The 19016-nt window shown below is 36.6% G+C and overlaps 1 protein-coding gene across 1 annotated transcript in view; it reads left to right on the plus strand.

Annotated features, from left to right (window-relative positions):
- The window catches only part of DCLK1 (doublecortin like kinase 1), a 596478-nt gene that overhangs the window by 298308 nt on the left and 279154 nt on the right, over positions 1-19016 (plus strand). The window contains exon 4 of the mRNA XM_053708444.1: positions 8139-8255. Within this exon, the coding sequence (XP_053564419.1) occupies positions 8139-8255 (117 nt within the window). The remainder of the gene's footprint in view (positions 1-8138; positions 8256-19016) is intronic.

Genomic DNA, 19016 nt, shown 5'->3' on the forward strand with positions numbered 1-19016 from the left:
TGATGTCCTTGAATGTGAATAAGAAAAAAGTAAGCTTTATTCACAGAAATAGATGCATGCTGGTGCATTTTATGAATCACTGTACCCTGAATACAGTAGTTTACTGCTATGATAATAACGTTATTCATAAAAGTAAAAAAAGGAATATTTCTGTTTAATATCCTAGTGTTGTACAATAATACGTACAATTGTTAATTAAAGTTTTAAGCTTGCAAATGTTTGTCTGTTTAAATTCAAGTTTGTAGCTCAGATTATTTATTTAACATGACTATTTTTGATTGACTGTTAGTAATGTATCGTTGATTTATTTACAGTGAGGAGACAATGTACTGAACAGCTGCGGGAACAAAGTGCTAGATTACGAGTGGCGCACTGTTTCGCGCAAACGATATCGGGTTAATCATGGTTGTGCATGTGTCAGAATGAGCATACATATTACAAGTTGAAAGTAATGGTGAACACGTGAGTGCAACCGCGATTTACACTTGTCAGGTTATCATGTCTTCAGAGTTATGGTTAACTTTTATGCAAGACAAAAAAAGTGGACAGAAATACTTCAACAATACATTTTAAAAATATAAAGTTATAAGGGCTCAAAGATATGAGGTCTTAGGTGTTAGAAAAAAAACAGTGAGGAGACAATGTACTGAACAGCTGCGGGAACAAAGTGCTAGATTACGAGTGGCGCACTGTTTCGCGCAAACGATATCAGGTTAATCATGGTTGTGCATGTGTCAGAATGAGCATACATATTACAAGTTGAAAGTAATGGTGAACACGTGAGTGCAACCGCAATTTACACTTGTCAGGTTATCATGTCTTCAGAGTTATGGTTAACTTTTATGCAAGACAAAAAAAGTGGACAGAAATACTTCAACAATACATTTTAAAAATAAAAAGTTATAAGGGCTCAAAGATATGAGGTCTTAGGTGTTAGAAAAAAAACGGCAAATTGCTTTAACATAGAGATACATACATACACATTATGAAAGAGAAAAAGGACCAATGGCACTATTTGTCTATGCTAGTTACCCCTATATTACCCACAAATCGAACTGGACACTGTCCCTATAATTTATTAACGGGATAGGAGAGGTGCTATGTAGTAATACAGTTAACAGTACCAACCCAAGAGAGGCGGAGGGGCCAAATGCTTGGACAAAAAAGAGAGAGAGACTACATATATAGCATGCTATATATATATGTAATCTTTTTTGTCCAAGCGTTGGCCCCTCCGCCTCTCTTTGGTTGGTACTGTTACATACATACACATCTCTAAACATGTAAATGTATGTGTGTGTGTATATATATATATATATATACTGTATATATATTTGTGTGTGTGTGTATTTATAGATATATATACACTATATATATGTGCATTGGAGTCCTTGTCAAGTAGATGAAAACATAGAAAATCATATTTATGCAAAATTCATTGTTAATAAAGTGTATAACATAGGGGAATATGTTCTAAGTATTTTTAAATAGATATTCCTATACATCTAAGCATATATAGGTAGAGATTATATATATATATATATATATATATAAATCTTTATGAATAAATAGAACATATTCTGCGATGTGAAGAACATTGGAATGGGAAATATTCATATTTTCATGTTAAATTGAGAAAATACGATTGGTTTGCGCGCGAGTAGGGTGCTATGGCTTTTTACACTTTTTTTGCTCCATTGACTTCTATGAGGGAATATTTTAACACGGCAGCGATATTCTATGCGGCTTATTGCGCATGTTACTTTTTACTTCAAACTTGTAATACACATGCAGTTAACACTCGTGTAGGAGCAATAAATTAGACTCCACTTGTAATCTAGCCCAAAATAAGAATTTTCACTAAAAGTGATATTAAAAAAAGCTTTCCTTTACAATTGACTACTATATTATCATTAGAGCAGCAGGCATTTAGCAAGTACTCATCTATTTATTTTATTAATTGTATTCATAGCAGATCAGAAATGTGGACCTGAATATATTTTAGCCAGAACCTGAGAAATATGTATATAAGTATAAGTAAAAAAAAATGGTTTCCTTTCTATAAAACTGAGAAAAGCTTTTGCACATACTGGGCTCAAAACTGAGCAAACCTTTTAAGCAATAGGACTGGGAAAATGTACACCAATCATGGAGAACTACTCAAATGCTACTCCATCCAAGCTTTGAGCTGGCATTACTTTTCACTCAGGTATTGATATAACTGGTTAATCACACATCACATCATAAATTGCACTGCCAATAGCATCGCATAACACATGACATCACCAATGGCATCACCAATTTTAATTAGACTGTCATCCTGTAACTGGAGAAAATATAGCAGATAAATGAGAACATCTGTTCATCTTTGTTTGCAACATGGAACTAAATAGATAACTTTACCTCTTGACTCACAACTGTTTTACTGTTACGTTAACCTAAAGTGATATTTTGCAGACTTTATAATAGTAACTGTGATGATATAACATGGCGTATCATACTCCAACATATCAAAGGCAATAAAACACCTTGCGAATTAGTATATTTCTAAAAACTATAATGAATAATGAATGAATAATTAGCATATCTTGCAAGTGTGACACTGAGAATGGTGCCCATTAATACAACATATAATGACACTAGTGCACAGGATCCATTTCTATCAATATGTTATATCAGATGTTGTTACTGGTACAGCATATGGTCAATTGTCATTAAACTTATTCCATAACACCTGTAATCATACCAAAGACTCTATATTGTGCTCTGCAAATATTACATCAGCATTCAAGAACTGATATTTCACTCAAACTGAACTACCAAAGTACCCTACTAAAATGCTCCTTATCTAACAACAGTAGCAAAATAAAAGGCATTAATAATACAAAATGTATGCAAATAGTATGTATACAAAATAAATGTATATTGCTATCCATGAGTATTTACCTTTTTACCCAGAACTACAACAGATGGAACTTTTTTCAATGTAAAGTTATTGGACTGGCCTTTTATTTCACAAAGAAATCATCATATTACATAAACAAGCAATCAGAGCTTTAGGATGTGTACATATTAATGAGCATGCCAACAAAGTTCAGTTGGATATGGTCTTGATCATATGAGGTAATTAAAATAAAACTGATGATTGTAGTATACAGAAGGAAGACAAACTGTATATTGCTCAGTCTCTCTTCAGATGTTCTAGTGCACATAGTAGTTGGATAAGTTAAAGAGACATTCCAGTCAAAATGTAATTGCACATAGATGAATTACATCTTTAAATAGAACCATATTTGCAATATACAGTACATGTATTTGCAAAAATGCTTCTAGTAAAAGTCATTACTGTTTTAGGCCCCGATATTCAAAACATTGTCAGGCCGACGAGAAACTGCCATACTGGCCTCATAAGGCTCGCAGTCCATCGGTCTGTTGAGAATTTCTAAGAAAAGGGGTGTGGCCAAGCAGTGCCGGCTAACAGGCTTGCCTCTCCCATAGAAGTCAATGGAAGGCCGGGGGAGGCCTATATGAAGTGGGCCTACACAGTGCAGACAGTGCACTCACTGAAACTAAAAATAGATTCAGTGTAGGTACACTCCAAATATTGCCTGTGGGACCTAAGTGTAATACACCTACACTAACTACCTCAGGAGATATAGTCTCACCAGCTGATAGCTCGTGAGACAAACATGGCCACTACCCTCCTCGCAAACTGCACTTTGTTTATTTGAACATATCGATCTGGTGTTGATTTGTCCAAATCAAAGTGCAGCCTACACCCACTTGCACGCCCCGCTATCTCCCGCTGAGTGCCTATAACTTCGTCATGCCTAACCTACACCCCCCTGCACTTAACAATTGACACATTGAGTTATTACCAGATGGTATGAGCACCTTAAGCTCTCTAAGCAAATTATGTGTTTAAAATGCTGGTGCACAGAGCATACTTAAATACACTTGTAAAACAGCTAAATCTTTTACTAGAAGCATTTTTGCTAATAAATGTATATTGCAAAAATGCTTTCAATCAAAACTAAAATACACCTGTGTGTTCCAATGTTAGCTGGAATGTCCCTTTAACCTTATATATATATATATATATATATATATATATATATATATATATAATATATATATATATATATATATATATATATATATATAGTGTATAGTGATCATGTAGGGAATAGTGGATTGTGTGACATGGTGGTTAAACAGAGGCTGATCCATTTTATATAATTGTATGTCTGGGTAAACACAAATGCCATTACATTATTTTTATGTATGTTTTTTGATGCATTTTACTCCTATTTATTTCCTATTTTCAACAACTGAGCACAAATCTTTTTGTTTCAAAATTGGTAACAACATTCATTTAGATATCATTCTAAGATCATACATAGCATTTCTAATAAATAGGAAACTAGAATGAAGAGGTTGATGTTTTGGCATCTAGATGAATGGATTGTATAAAACAGAAAATGTTCTGCATTTCCATTTGAATAGAAAGACAGTAATGAATCGCTATAATCATTACTTTGAGTATCCAGAGTATTAAACATCCAGGTCTCAGGACATGCTTTGCCTTTTAAAGCTACTGACTGATTTTTTTTTTTTAATTGTTTTGGTCGCTTTTTAGTATAATTTTTTAAAAGAGCCAGCACAATTTTCTGCACTTTTTTTTTTCATTATACTTAGTCTTATTTGGTTGTTGAAAACATTGATATATCTCCCAAGTTAGTACAGTGGAAATTAAAACAAGTTAACATTTATAAAAAATGATATCTGACTGAGAAGGGCTCAAAAGTATATATATATATATATATATATATATATATATACACACATGTGTTTATATTTGTATATATGTATGTATGTGTGCACAAATTTACACATATAAACACATAAATACACATGTATTACACATATCTTCACATATAAAGACTATGAGGCCTATTTATCAAAGGTCTTGTGGACCTGATCCGACATTGCGGATCAGGTCTGCAAGACCTCGCTGAATGCGGAGAGCAATACGCTCTCCTTATTCAGCATTCTCTCTCTCTCTCTCTCTCTCTCTCTATATATATATATATATTATATATATATATCTATATATATATATATATATATATATATATACATACAGTTGTATGCAAAAGTTTAGGCATCCCCTGACAATTTCCATGATTTTCATTTATAAATAATTGGGTGTTTGGATCAGCAATTTCATTTTGATCTATCAAATAAGTAAAGGACACAGTAATATTTCAGTAGTGAAATGAGGTTTATTGGATTAACAGAAAATGTGCAATATGCATCAAAACAAAATTAGACTGGTGCATAAATTTGGGCACCCTTGTCATTTTGTTAATTTGAATACCTGTAACTACCTAGCACTGATTAATTGGAACACACAATTGGTTTGGTGAGCCCATTAAGCCTTGAACTTCATAGACAGGTGCATCCAATCATGAGAAAAAGGTATTTAAGGTGGCCAATTGCAAGTTGTTGTTCTCTTTGACTCTCCTCTGAAGAGTGGCAACGTGGGGGCCTCAAAACAACTCTCAAATGACCTGAAAACTAATATTGTTCAACATTATGGTTTAGGGGAAGGCTACAAAAAAGCAATTAAAAAGCAATAGCAGAGATTTAAGCTGTCAGTGTCAACTGTGAGGAACATAGTGAGGAAATGGAAGACCACAGGCACAGTTCTTGTTAAGGCTAGAAGTGGCAGACCAAGTAAAATATCAGAGAGGCAAAGGCAAAGGATGGTGAGAACGGTCAAAAACAGCCCACAGACCACCTCCAAAGACCTACAACATCATCTTGCTGCAGATGGTGTCACTGTGCATCGTTCAACAATTCAGCGCACTTTGCACAAGGAGAAGCTGTATGGGAGAGTGATGCGGAAGAAGCCTTTTCTGCACACGCCACAAACAGAGTCGCTTGAGGTATGCAAACGCACATTTGGACAAGCCAGCTTCATTTTGGAAGAAAGTACTGTGGACTGATGAAACAAAGATTGAGTTATTTGGTCATAACAAGGGGTATTATGCATGGCGGCAAAAGAACACAGCGTTCCAAGACAAACACTTGCTACCCACAGTAAAATTTGGTGGATGTTCCATCATGCTGTGGGGCTATATGGCCAGTGCCGGTACTGGGAATCTTGTTAAAGTTGAGGGTCGCATGGAATCCATTCAATATCAGCAGATACTTGAGAATAATGTTGAGGAATCCGTCAAAAAGTTGAAGTTTCGCCAGGGCTGGATATTTCAACAAGACAACGACCCAAAACACTCTCAAAATCTACTCTAGCATTTATGCAGATGAACAAGTACAATGTTCTGGAATGGCCATCCCAGTCCCCAGACGAGAATATCATTGAAAATCTGTGGGTTGATTTGAAGCGGGTTGTCCATGTTCGGCATCCTTCAAACCTAACTAAACTGGAGATGTTTTGCACGGAGGAATGGTCCAAAATACCTTCATCTAGAATCCAGACACTCATTACAGGCTATAGGAAGCGTCTAGAGGCTGTTATTTCTGCTAAAGGAGGCTCTACTAAATATTGATGATATTTCTATTGGGGTGCCCAGATTTATGCACCTGTCTAATTTCGTTTTGATGCATATTGCACATTTTCTGTTAATCCAATAAACCTCATTTCACTACTGAAATATTACTGTGTCCTTCAGTTATTTGATAGATCAAAATGAAATTGCTGATCCAAGCACCAAATTATTTATAAATGAAAATCATGGAAATTATCAGGGGTGCCTAAACTTTTGCATACAACTGTATATATATATATATATATATATATATACATACACATATATAGTCATATATACATTGGAGCTCTTCTCAGTCAAACAATTTGCCATATATCATATCCCTTTTTAACTCTTTTAAAACTTTATCAATAAAAATATTTTTATTAAAAAAGTGTATATATGAGTAACACTTTATTTTAATATGTTTATGATGTGTTTTGTGATTTTTTTTTTAAACCTTACACTTTACTTCAGGTCTCAAGTCAAGCTAAATATTCTAGAACAGTTTCAGCTTTCGCTTGAGTGGAACCTATAACTTTAAACTTGTAATAGGAGCGCTATTTAGTGCTGCCGCAATCAACATTGAAAGTATAGGTCGGTGTCAATCGTGCTAACCATTCTCTGGTAAATCAGTTTTAACATGGACTTCTATCAGCCAATCGGAATTCAAGGGACGCCATCTTGGATGACGTCACTTAAAGGATCATTCATTCGGGAAGAAGACTTTGTTTAATAAATTTAGTATAATGGAGGCAACATTGGGGGCTGCAGATTAGGGGTTAATAAATGTAGGTAGGTAGCCGTGATGTTAGGGGTGGCAGATTAGGGGTTAATAATATTTAACTAGTGTTTGCGAGGCGGGAGTGTGGCAGTTTAGGGGTTAATATGTTTATTATAGTGGCGGCGATGTCCAGACCGGCAGATTAGGGGTTAATAAGTATAATGTAGGTGTCGGCGATGTCGGGGGCGGCAGATTAGGGGTTAATAAGTGTAAGATTAGGGTTGTTTAGACTCAGGGTTTATGTTAGGGTGTTAGGTGTAAACATAAAATTTGTTTCCCCATAGGAATCAATAGTATTATATAGCAGCGCTGGTATTGGAGTGCGGTATGGAGCTCAATTTTGCTCTGCGCTCACTTCTTGCCTGTTAACGCTGGGTTTATGAAAACCTGTAATACCAGCACTGTAGGAAAGTGAGCGGTGACAATAACGTGCAAGTTATTAACGCACCCCTCATACCGCAAAACTCGTAATCTAGCCATAAGTTAATTGAATCTCTAGATAGGTAATATTTTATGGAAAAAAATAGCATGTCTCTCTCAGTCCCAAGCCATTCAAGTTAAGATAAAAAAATCATTTCACAATCCCCTTTTTATTAGCTCTGATTTGCTAGGAGACTTATATCATATGTTTTTGCTGGGTGAATTCTCTATTATTTCCCATTTAGATGATATAACATCAACCAATTAATATGAGACAAAATCATTTTTCATTATAAATATTTCTGATCTGTAAATGGTATAAAGCCAACCCATGATATAGGAATATTGTTTATGACATACAAATTTGTCTTCCATTTCAGAATGTCGTGTTATGAAGTCTACTTCCTATACTAAACTTCCTACTGTGCCACGTCGGAGTACGACTAAGAGTCCAGGACCATCTAGACGCAGCAAATCTCCTGCATCAACCAGCTCAGGTACATCCAAATCCAAAGCCTTATATTGATCTTTAAATTGTCTCATAACCTAAACGTTCCCTTAAATGCTGAGATAATTAAATACATTGTTTACATTGTAATCACAGCATAATGAATAAGCAGAAGGTTAGATAGATAGATGATAGATGGATAGATGATAGATAGATAGAAATCTATTTTTACAGACATTCATGCAAAACAAGGTAAAAATTAAAACAAATCTTGCTTTGAAAGATTATGTTTTTTACCATTTCTTCCTTGTGTAAATAATGTATTAAATAATTATAATGACCCTTATGTTATGTAAGAGGGCCATAATAATGAATCAGAGTAACCAATATATATACTTATATTATAATGGTTCAAACTCTAAAGAACATTTTCAAAAAAAAGATTTAACTAAGTGTTAATGGTTTGGCCATGAAAAATCTAGTCATAATTTTCATAAATTGTATGTATTTTTCAGCCTTAATCATTGATCTCTAGTGGGCATTTAAGAAAGGCAGAGCCCACACACTCATAACAATCTGTAAAGTAGTGCAGTGGAAAAGCAAAACTCTTATTATTTACAATCTAAATAAATGATTATGTGTGTGGGTGCATTTGTAATTGAATACTGCACAATAAAGGACAACAGTAGCGTAAACAAATGCAGACGTAATCTCCCCAAGCTTTTGTTCTATTCTCTGTAAAGAGAGCACTGACTCATTGCATTTAGATTTCTTTCTGCAGCATAAGTAGACAGAAGAGGGATTCTTGACTGGAGTGTTAGGACATATTAGGATCTAACAGTACTTGGCATGGGAGGAAAGAGCTTAATTGGATGAACAAGAGAATACCTGGAGATCTCAATGAGAAACAGTTAAAAAGGTTTTTTTTTAAAAAAAAAGAACAGTTTGTTAAATATTGAATAGATTCCATTTTTATTAGTCTACATTTTAATTTATAATAAGTAAATAAGTATAAGTAAAACCATTTTCCCCCCATACTTTTTTTTTTTTTTTTTTTAAATATGTAATAAAGAATAAGAAATCTTTGAGAGACACTTTATTTAAAACAAAATGAGTAAGAGGTGTCCAGGTCTGGTTTGCCATAGATAGCTGTTCTTGGATCTCATTACTCATATAATGCCAGACTTCTTGCTTCTCCGGTCACATCAAGACTCTTCAACCTCCAAAAGATAATAGCCAAAAATATTGTAGTAACATCACACAATGGATCACGCCAATGGAAGATACTCACAGGATTTAAAGTGAAGATCAACTTTTAATTACCAGAATCACCAGCAAGACATTGATGAGATACAGCTTAATGCAAATTTATTTAAAACCAAAATGCATAGCAACAGTCCATTGTCTTTCTTCCAGTCTGTTGCAAAATTATCTGCCCAACAACAACTAATAAAAGGTCTAGGATCCTTTTATATAGAGATATGCTGGTAGCAAGGATCGAATAGTGATGGTATCATCACTTAAGTCTTTCAGTCTGTTGCAAAATTATCTGCCCAACAACAACTAATAAAAGGTCTAGGATCCTTTTATATAGAGATATGCTGGTAGCAAGGATCGAATAGTGATGGTATCACTAAGTACAAATGGGATGAGAAGCATTGAAGTGTCTGAATAATGTATGCGTATAGACAGCAATAATCTAAATAAAGCACTGTGGGTGTTACGAAATAAAAAAAAAGTGATAAAAGTGATTTTAAATGTTGAGTTATGGTTTTCAGGTACTGTTTTTCACTAAATATTCTTAAAAGGACATAAGAATCCTTACGGGATCATTCACACCAAAAAAGTATATGCGCCTTTAACCTAAAATTCCTATTTAACTAAAAAATTTAATTTCTTGTCAGACTTGTAAATAATGTCTGTCGAGGAAGGAACCCAGAAGCTGAATGTACACAATCCCTAGGTTTTACCTATGATGTGACCAAGAAGTATTTGGTCAGGGTTCTTGCAATGGAGTCAAAGTCAGAGAAGAAAAATTAGCAGTTTCCAAGGTGAAATTCTGAGATATGGTCAAGAACAGGAAGAGTATATAAGGGCTGAGAAGACGGCATCCAAATTAGAATACGGCAACATCAGCTGATAGATGAGAGGTCAAAAAAGTAGACAGAATTAGCAACAAAATCAGGACACCGTTGTGCAACCAGGAAGACTATCCAATACACGGCAAAAGATATTTACTTGTACTACTAGCTTGTTTATATTGACGTGTCCGTGGAAAGAAAGGCATGTTAACATCAGACAATGGGTAACACAGCAAAAGAAAAAAATATATGAAGTAATGATGACAAAGACATTATATAGATATCAAAATGGTACCAAAGAATGACACACCATAACTAGGGCAAGGGCCCAAACATGAAAAAGTGTGTGTTGCATAGCAACAGTCCACTGCATTAACATTATTGCTGTTATGGAAAACTCTGAAGACACAGCTGGTATCAAATAATAACATAATTTGATCCTATACCCATTCATAAATGTTTAAAAGTTAATTAATTGTATTTGAATTGGAATGCAATGCTGTAAATGTGAACACAGTCATAATTTTAGCTGAGAGGTAGTTTATTTAAATTCAATAACTGTGATTTGGGTGCAAAGTTCAAAATCTCAATACATTTTTACAGATCCCTCCTCTCATTCTGCCTACTGTAACTTTCCCTTGCTATTTATTTCCCAGTTTTTTTAAAGGAATATGAAACCAAAAAATGTACTTTTGTGATTCAAGCAGATCATACAATTTAACAAAAAGTTCTCAATTTACTTGTATTATCAGATTTGCTTAGTTCCCACAGTATTCTTTGTTGAAGAGATAGCTAGGTAGATGTCTGGAGCACTACATGGCAGAAAATAGTGCTGTCATCTAGTGCTCTTGCAAATGGATAAGATTCTTGCAAAACTGCTGCCATATACTGCTCCAGACACGTGCATGCATCTGAGCAAGAGAACAAATAAAACTTGATAATAGAAGTACTTTAGAAAGCTGTTTAAAATTGCATGTTCTATCTGAATCATGAAAGACATTTTTGGGGTTTCATGTCCTTTAAAAAAATAATTAAAAACCTGGGACAAACCAAACTTACCCTGAACATATCCATACCACCACCCATGAATGCCCAAGCCTGACCTTCCTTGCACTGCTCTACCATGGGCTTTCCCAAAACAAAATGGCCAATGTTTTGTTCATTCACATATTCTAAGCATACACATTATTTCTCCCTCTAGGGGAACCTGAGGTATCTTCCATTATGTTTCCCTCCCATATAGGGATGGGCGAATGTGCTGGAAGTGCAATTCGTTTGGTAGAAGGAATAGCCCTGTGGACATTCGTTTTGGAGAATCGAATGTTGATAAGAAGGAAAATCCATTAAAATTCAATATTTGAATGTTATTTCCAATGTTGATTCAAATGTTTCTATTTCGTATATTGCATAATTTGAATATTACATTAAATGAGAGCATTAGAAATACTGTTACAAATATATTGATTTGAATTTTTGGAATTTGAATATTGCATAATTTTAAACAAATTATTTGAATCGAATATTACATTTAGAAATACTATTACATTAAACAAATGTTAGATTGTTGTACAAACATTTGAAATTCAAAATGAAAGAACGAATGTGTTAAAATTTGTTTCATTTTTTGAATGTTGTAAAATATTCACCAATCCCTACTTTCATGTTATTACCTTTCTTCTTCATCCATTTTCGTGACAAAAGCTGTCCTCCATTTAATCTTTTATATCAATCCTGAAACACACATTGAATATCTCCTTTGAAACAGGGCACATTTCTATGATCCCTTAAGCATACAGTTAAAGGGACATACTACTCATATGCTAAATCACTTGACACTGATGCAGTATAACTGTAAAAAGCTGACAGGAAAATGTAACCTGATCATCTCTATATAAAAAAGGAAGATATTTTACCTCACAACTTCCTCAGCTCACCTGAGTAAGTTCTCTGTAAAAACTGCTGTCAAGCTGCAGGTAAAAAATAAAGAAAGAAAGAAATGAACTGCAGCCAATCAGCATCAACAGTGATGAGGTCATGAACTCTTTTACTGTGATCTCATGAGATTTCACTTTCACAAAGCTCAATCCCTTGCCTGTCCCGGGGCAGACATACTGATTAGTTGCTTAAAGTCCTTTACAATGGGATGTGAATTTCTTTTTTACATAGAGATGTTCAGGTGATATTTTCGAGTCAGCTTTTTACAGATATGCTGCATCACTTTCAAGTGTTTCAACATTTGGGTATCATGGCCCTTTAAGACACTTGAACCAGTCTCTCTCTCCAACTTACTCCCTATTTTTATATGCCCTTCCCCAACGAAACTTCTATAAAGCTGTTACTACAGATGCTTTTACTATTATTATTATTAACATTTATTTATAAAGTGCCAACATTTTACTTAGCGCTATTCAAAGGTACACTACATTAGTTAAGGTACAACCAAAGCCCTCAACTGCACTGCTCCCTCCTATATATAAGACCTTGGGGCATATTTATCAAAGTGCGAGCAGACATGATATGATGTAGCGTATCATGTCCGCTGCACATCGATAAATGCCGACAACATAGACTGTCGGCATTTATCATTGCACAAGCAGTTCAGCAGAATACTGCCCCCTGCAGATTCGCAGCCAATCGGCCGCTAACAGGGGGTGCCAATCAACCCGATTGTATTAGATCGGGTTGATTTCTGTCCACCGCCTCAGAGTCTTTAGACCGCTGCTTCATAACTTCTGGACATCAAGCTCCATTTGGAGCTTGATAATTCGGCCCTTTTGTCTCCAGATACTCTTCCTACCGTCCCCTTTGCTATGCTCACAATCTCCTACTCTTCTCCTCTCTTGTTACCTCCCAGTCCTCAAATTTCCATTTGCATCACTTCTCCAGACTGGCTCCCATCTTGTGGAACTCTCTGCCATCGCTCGTCAAGTCTTTCAAGTGCTTCAAGTGCTCCCTAAAAACTCTACTATTCAGGGATGAATACAACCTACATTAACCTTTCCTAACTCCATTGTTATCCCTTTAAACCCATTGTACGCCTATGAGACCAGCTGTATTACCTATATAAGAGCCGACTACAACAGTGCAACTCTAAGCAGGGGACTACAACAGTGCAACTCTCTGCAGGGCCCTTTACCCATTTGATCCCTATAAATGTTATTGTGTATACCGCCTATGTTTATAGCACGGCAGAATCTGTTGGCACTCTACAAATACCTTATAATAATACAAAGGTATGTTACATACATTTTACAAACTTCTTTAACAAACACAAAAAGTTCACAGTGAAGTTTTCTACAAAATGTGAAAAGAGCTTAGTTGTAAAAATGATCTTTTTGACCTATACAATTCACCCTCAAAACAACAGATACTGTAACCATCAGTATAACAAATTACCTGTTTACAGCCAAGTGTAAAGGCCATGGGGCCTATTTATTAACCCCTTAACGATGCATGTCGTACAGGGTACGTCACACACAAACTGGTCTTTAAAGACCAGAGATGTACCCTGTACGACATTAGGGTTTAAAGCGGCTGGAAGCGATCCTGATCGCTTCCAGCCCCTTTCAAGGTATTGCCATGATGCCTTGATATTGAGGCATCACTGCAATACCTTTTTTCCCAAGACCGATGCAGAGAGAGACACTCTGTGGCCCTCTCTGTACCGGTAGTGATGGAGCCGATCGTTGGTGGATGGGAGCATTTGCAGGGAGGCGGGTGGGCGGCCCATCGCTACCCGACATCCGGTTCCTGAATGTGCAATGTGCACGCCGGGTGCCGGGAGCGTGCGGGGGGCCTGCAGGGAGCACGTGCGCGCGATTGCGCAACAACCACTGCCACCAATGAATGGGAGAGTGCAGAGTGGGAGAGAGGGGGATGAAGGGGGGGGATTAATGATCAAAAGGATCTGGGAGGGGGACAGGGAGGGGGTATTGAGGGGGGGGACAGCTACACTACAGAAAAATGTAAATTACATTAAAAAAATTTTAAAAAAACTTTTTGGGGAGGCAAATTGGGTACTGGCAGACAGCTGCCAGTACCCAAGATGGCAGCAAATAGGTAGTGGGCAAGGGTTATAGAGCTGTTTGGGGGATCAGAGAGGTTGGGGGCAAAGGGGGGGTCCATCACAGCTAAACAGAATTTTTTTTTTAAATTAATTTAAAAAAAGCCTTTTATTTTAGTACTGGCAGACTTTCTGCCAGTACTTAAGATTGCGGGGACAATTGTGGAGTGGGGGAGGGAAGAGAGATGTTTGGGAGGGATCAGGGGGTGGTATGTGTCAGGTGGGAGGCTGATCTCTACACTAAAGCTAAAATTAACCCTTCAAGCTCCCTACAAGCTACCTAATTAACCTTGTCACTGTGGTGCGCAGCGGCATTTAGCGGCCTTCTATTTACCAAAAAGTAATGCCACAGCCATAAATGTCTGCTATTTCTGAACAAAGGGGATCCCAGAGAAGCATTTACAACCATTTGTGCCATAATTGCACAAGTTGTTTGTAAATAATTTCAGTGAGAAACCTAAAGTTTGTGAAACAGTTTGAGAAAAAGTGAACGATTTTTTTTATTTGATCGCATTTGGCGGGGAAATGGTGGCATGAAATATACCAAAATGGGCCTAGATCAATACTTTGGGTTGTCTACTAAAAAAAAAATATATACATGTGAAGAGTTATTCAGGGATTCCCGACAGATATCAGCAGGGCCGGATTCATATCTCAGGTGCCTTAAGGCACAAAAACCTAAAGCGCCCACTCCCACCCCCACCCCCCCCAAAAAAAAAATGAAGACTTTTTTTATTATTATTTAGGACAACCAAAAATAAATATTAGATGTAAAATTACATTTACCCTTTTATGGAGATACACAAATACACACACCATTTGCAATATTTGTTGTAATGGAAGCTACACCAAAAATCAATATTCACTTGACTCAAATGGCCATACCATTTCTATTATGTATAACAAAAACAAATCATGTTAAACTTTTAATGCAAAATATTCTAAAGAAACCCCTATTTAAAGGGACAGAAAAATGTGACAGTTTGCTAGGGCATTTTATTATTGCACTAGTGCTTGCACAGAAGTGTTAAACACATAGTCAATGTCAGTTCTGAGACAGCGATACACATCTGTGCAGACCCAGATGGGCTCATAGGACATGTTTATTGACAAGCCATTAGTGTATTGCTTTTCTGGAGATGACTATGTGCTTAACATTTTGTTGGAGTTAAACACAGTTTTGTGTAAACAATACCAATATTAAAACTAGCAGCATGCAAGCTCATCAACAACATTTGCAGCCAGTGGAAGAAAATATAAAATGTAGGTATTTTTTCCACTACATGAATGTTGTAGATTATATGTAATCCATGGGTCAACAAATGTGTTTAAAATTAGAAATTCAATTTACCACAAAACACAAACATATCACACTTACTTGATAAAAGAACAGATTAACAATTTTTTATGTGATGTGTGTGTGTATATGTATATATATATATATATATATATATATATACATATACATACACATACATACAAACAAATATGCCATGTGAGTGGTTTACACACATACACATTTTACAGCCTTACAGTCAACAAACTTTGTTGTCAAAGTGCCCTAAAGGCTGTAAATCACAATAGGCAGGTTGTAATAAAGAGCAGAGCAGCTAGTCCCACATAACCTTCACACCTCCAAGACCTTTATAGAACAAAAACATTCATCCTGAAGCAGAATTTAACCCCCTGGCTATCAAAATGCCCTACAGCACATAACAAGTGAATACACTGCAACCCTCTCTGGTAGTCAAGGGTTTAAAGTGCTCTGCTTGTTATGTTGTCATTCTACGCAGCATTAGAAGCCTTGTACAGTCCTAACCTGTTGTTCTGAAGCTTTCATTCCTTCAACAAAAAGTGTCTGCTCTACATCAGCATGGAGCTTGGCTGTGTGAGGCAACAGAAGTACATAAAATAAAAGTGAAACTAAACATGCCTGGCGAAAATGGGAGGGGTTTAGTTTTAATCTTTGCCCCTCTCTCCTTCATGGCTCCCTCAACTGCTGTAACATATTCCCAATGAAACACTCGACTCTGTAAGCACCTGGCAGCACAATTCTTACTAAAATTAATGCTGCCAGGTGCTTACAGGTGCTCACTGCAAGGCGCCTGTAGGCACATGCCTACTGTGCCTAATGGGAAATCCGGCCCTGGATATCAGTGTTCCAATGTAACTATCGCTAATTTTGAAGAAAAAAAATGGTTTGGAAATAGCAAAGTGCTACTTGTATTTATTGCCCTATAACTTGCAAAAAAAGTAAAGAACATGTAAACATTGGGTATTTCTAAACTCAGGACAAAATTTAGAAACTATTTAGCATGGGTGTTTTTTGGTGGTTGTAGATGTGTAACAGATTTTGGGGGTCAAAGTTAGAAAAAGTGTGTTTTTTTCAATTTTTTCCTCATATTTTATAAAAAGAATTATGGTAAATTATAAAATATGATGAAAATAATGGTATTTAATGGCGAGAAAAATGGTATATAATATGTGTGGGTACAATGAGTAAGAGGAAAATTAAGGCTAAACACAAACACTGCAGAAATGTAAAAATAGCCCTGGTCCTTAAGGGAAAGAAACTGAAAAATGGCCTTGTCCTTAAGGGGTTAATGTGCAAGCGGACATGATCCGATATTGCGGATCATGTCCGCCACACATCAATAAATGCCGTCAGTATACGCTGCAGTTATCATTGCACCAGCAGTTCTGGTGAACTGCTGGTGCAACGCCGCCCCCTGCAGATTTGTGGCCGATCGCCCGCCAGCAGGCTGAAGGCTCGCCAGAAACACAGGGCTTCAAGCTCATACGGAGCTTGATAAATATGCCCCCATTTCTCCCTCTCAGTCCTTCTTAATCTATCTGCAGTTTTTGCCATTATTGAATGCTCTCTCCTGCTCCAGACCCTCCAATCCTGTGGTTACCTCTAACCATATCTTTAGCATATCCTTTACTCTTAAATCTTAAATCCTCTTCCCCCCTGTGCTGAGGATACTCAGATATCTCTACACCAGATATACCCTCCTGTGTTCCCACTTGCAGCCTTAGTTGTTGGCCAAGTATCTCATCCATGTTCTCTCCTTCACTAGAGCTCAACATCTCTTTTCTCTTTTTATTATGCATTAAATGTGATTGAAATATAGAAGATGTAAAGGCTTTATAAATAAATAAATACAAATATAAATACTATAAAATAGTAATAATAATCAAGCACTATAACTCAATGTTTACAAAGCACAAATAGTCCCGGTTTCTAATACTGACATTTTTGCTTGCAGAAATAATTCTAGGGTATGGTTTTCTGGTAGTGTGATGATTTATACAAAGGGGCATATCTTTCAAGCTCCAGATAGAGCTTGAGGCCCCGCTGTATAGGTCAAAAAGACCGCTGCTCCATAACCTGTCCGCCTGCTCTGACCAGGCGGACAGACATCGCCGCAATTCAACCCGATCGAGTATGATCGGGTTGATTGACACCCCCCTGCTGGCGGCTGATTGGCCACGATTCTGCAGGGGGCGGCATTGCACCAGCATCTCTTGTGAGCTGCTGGTGCAATGCGGAATACGTAGAGCGTATTTCTCTCCGTATTCAGCGAGGTCTGGCGGACCTGATCCGTACTGTCGGATCAGGTCCGCCAGACTTTGATAAATAGAGGCCACTAGCACTACATTATTATCACCTACAGAAAACAGTGGCAGTGCTTGAAAATGACACAGGTTGAGTGAGTGCTGACCAGAAAACATGCTGCTACACAAAGAGGAAGCTGTTCCGCCGGCACTCTGCTTGTATATTGATCATCTTGACCTTGTGTTCTGTAAGTAAGGCTGCTGCAGTAACTTGCTTGTAAAAATAATTGGACTACAGGAATATTTTACATTAGAATATTGTTTGTATATCACAATTTCCGCAATACAAACAACCACTTTATAAGGTACACTTTTTATGCTCCGCAACATATGTTTAATATCTAACTTTAAAGCATTAAAGGGACAGTCAACACCAGAATTTTTGTTGTTTAAAAAGATAGATAATCCCTTTATTACCCATTCCCCAGTTTTGCATAACCAACACAGTTATAATAATACACGTTTTACCTCTGTAATTATCTTGTATCTAAGCCTCTGCTGACTGCCCCCTTATTTCAGTTCTTTTGACAGACATGCAGTTTAGCCAATCAGTGCTCACTCCTAGGTCACTTTACGTGCATGAGCTCAATGTTATCTATATGAAACATGTGAACTAATGCCCTCTAGTGGTCAACATGTATTCAGATTAGAGGCAGTCTTCAAGGTCTAAGAAATTAGCATATGAACCTCCTAGTTTTAGCTTTCAACTAAGAATACCAAGAGAACAAAGCAAAATTGGTGATAAAAGTAAATTGGGAAGTTGTTTAAAATTGCATGCCCTATTTAAAACATGAAAAAAAAATTTGGACTTGACTGTCCCTTTAAATTATCATACTTATGTATACTTAGGATGACAAAGCGTATTTCTATGTGATTGTCTGTCGCCACATATTTGCCTCCCTAGGCTTATACCTCAGTAACCTGAGTGAGTACATATAGGGCTAGATTACAAGTGGAGCACAACTGATAGCACTTAGTGCATTATCCTTAGTGCAACCTTGGGCAAAGAATAGTGCACAATCTGGTATTATAAGTGAAAATAGTCAAA

This window comes from Bombina bombina, chromosome 3, assembly GCF_027579735.1.
Source record: "Bombina bombina isolate aBomBom1 chromosome 3, aBomBom1.pri, whole genome shotgun sequence".
Lineage (NCBI taxonomy): Eukaryota > Metazoa > Chordata > Amphibia > Anura > Bombinatoridae > Bombina > Bombina bombina.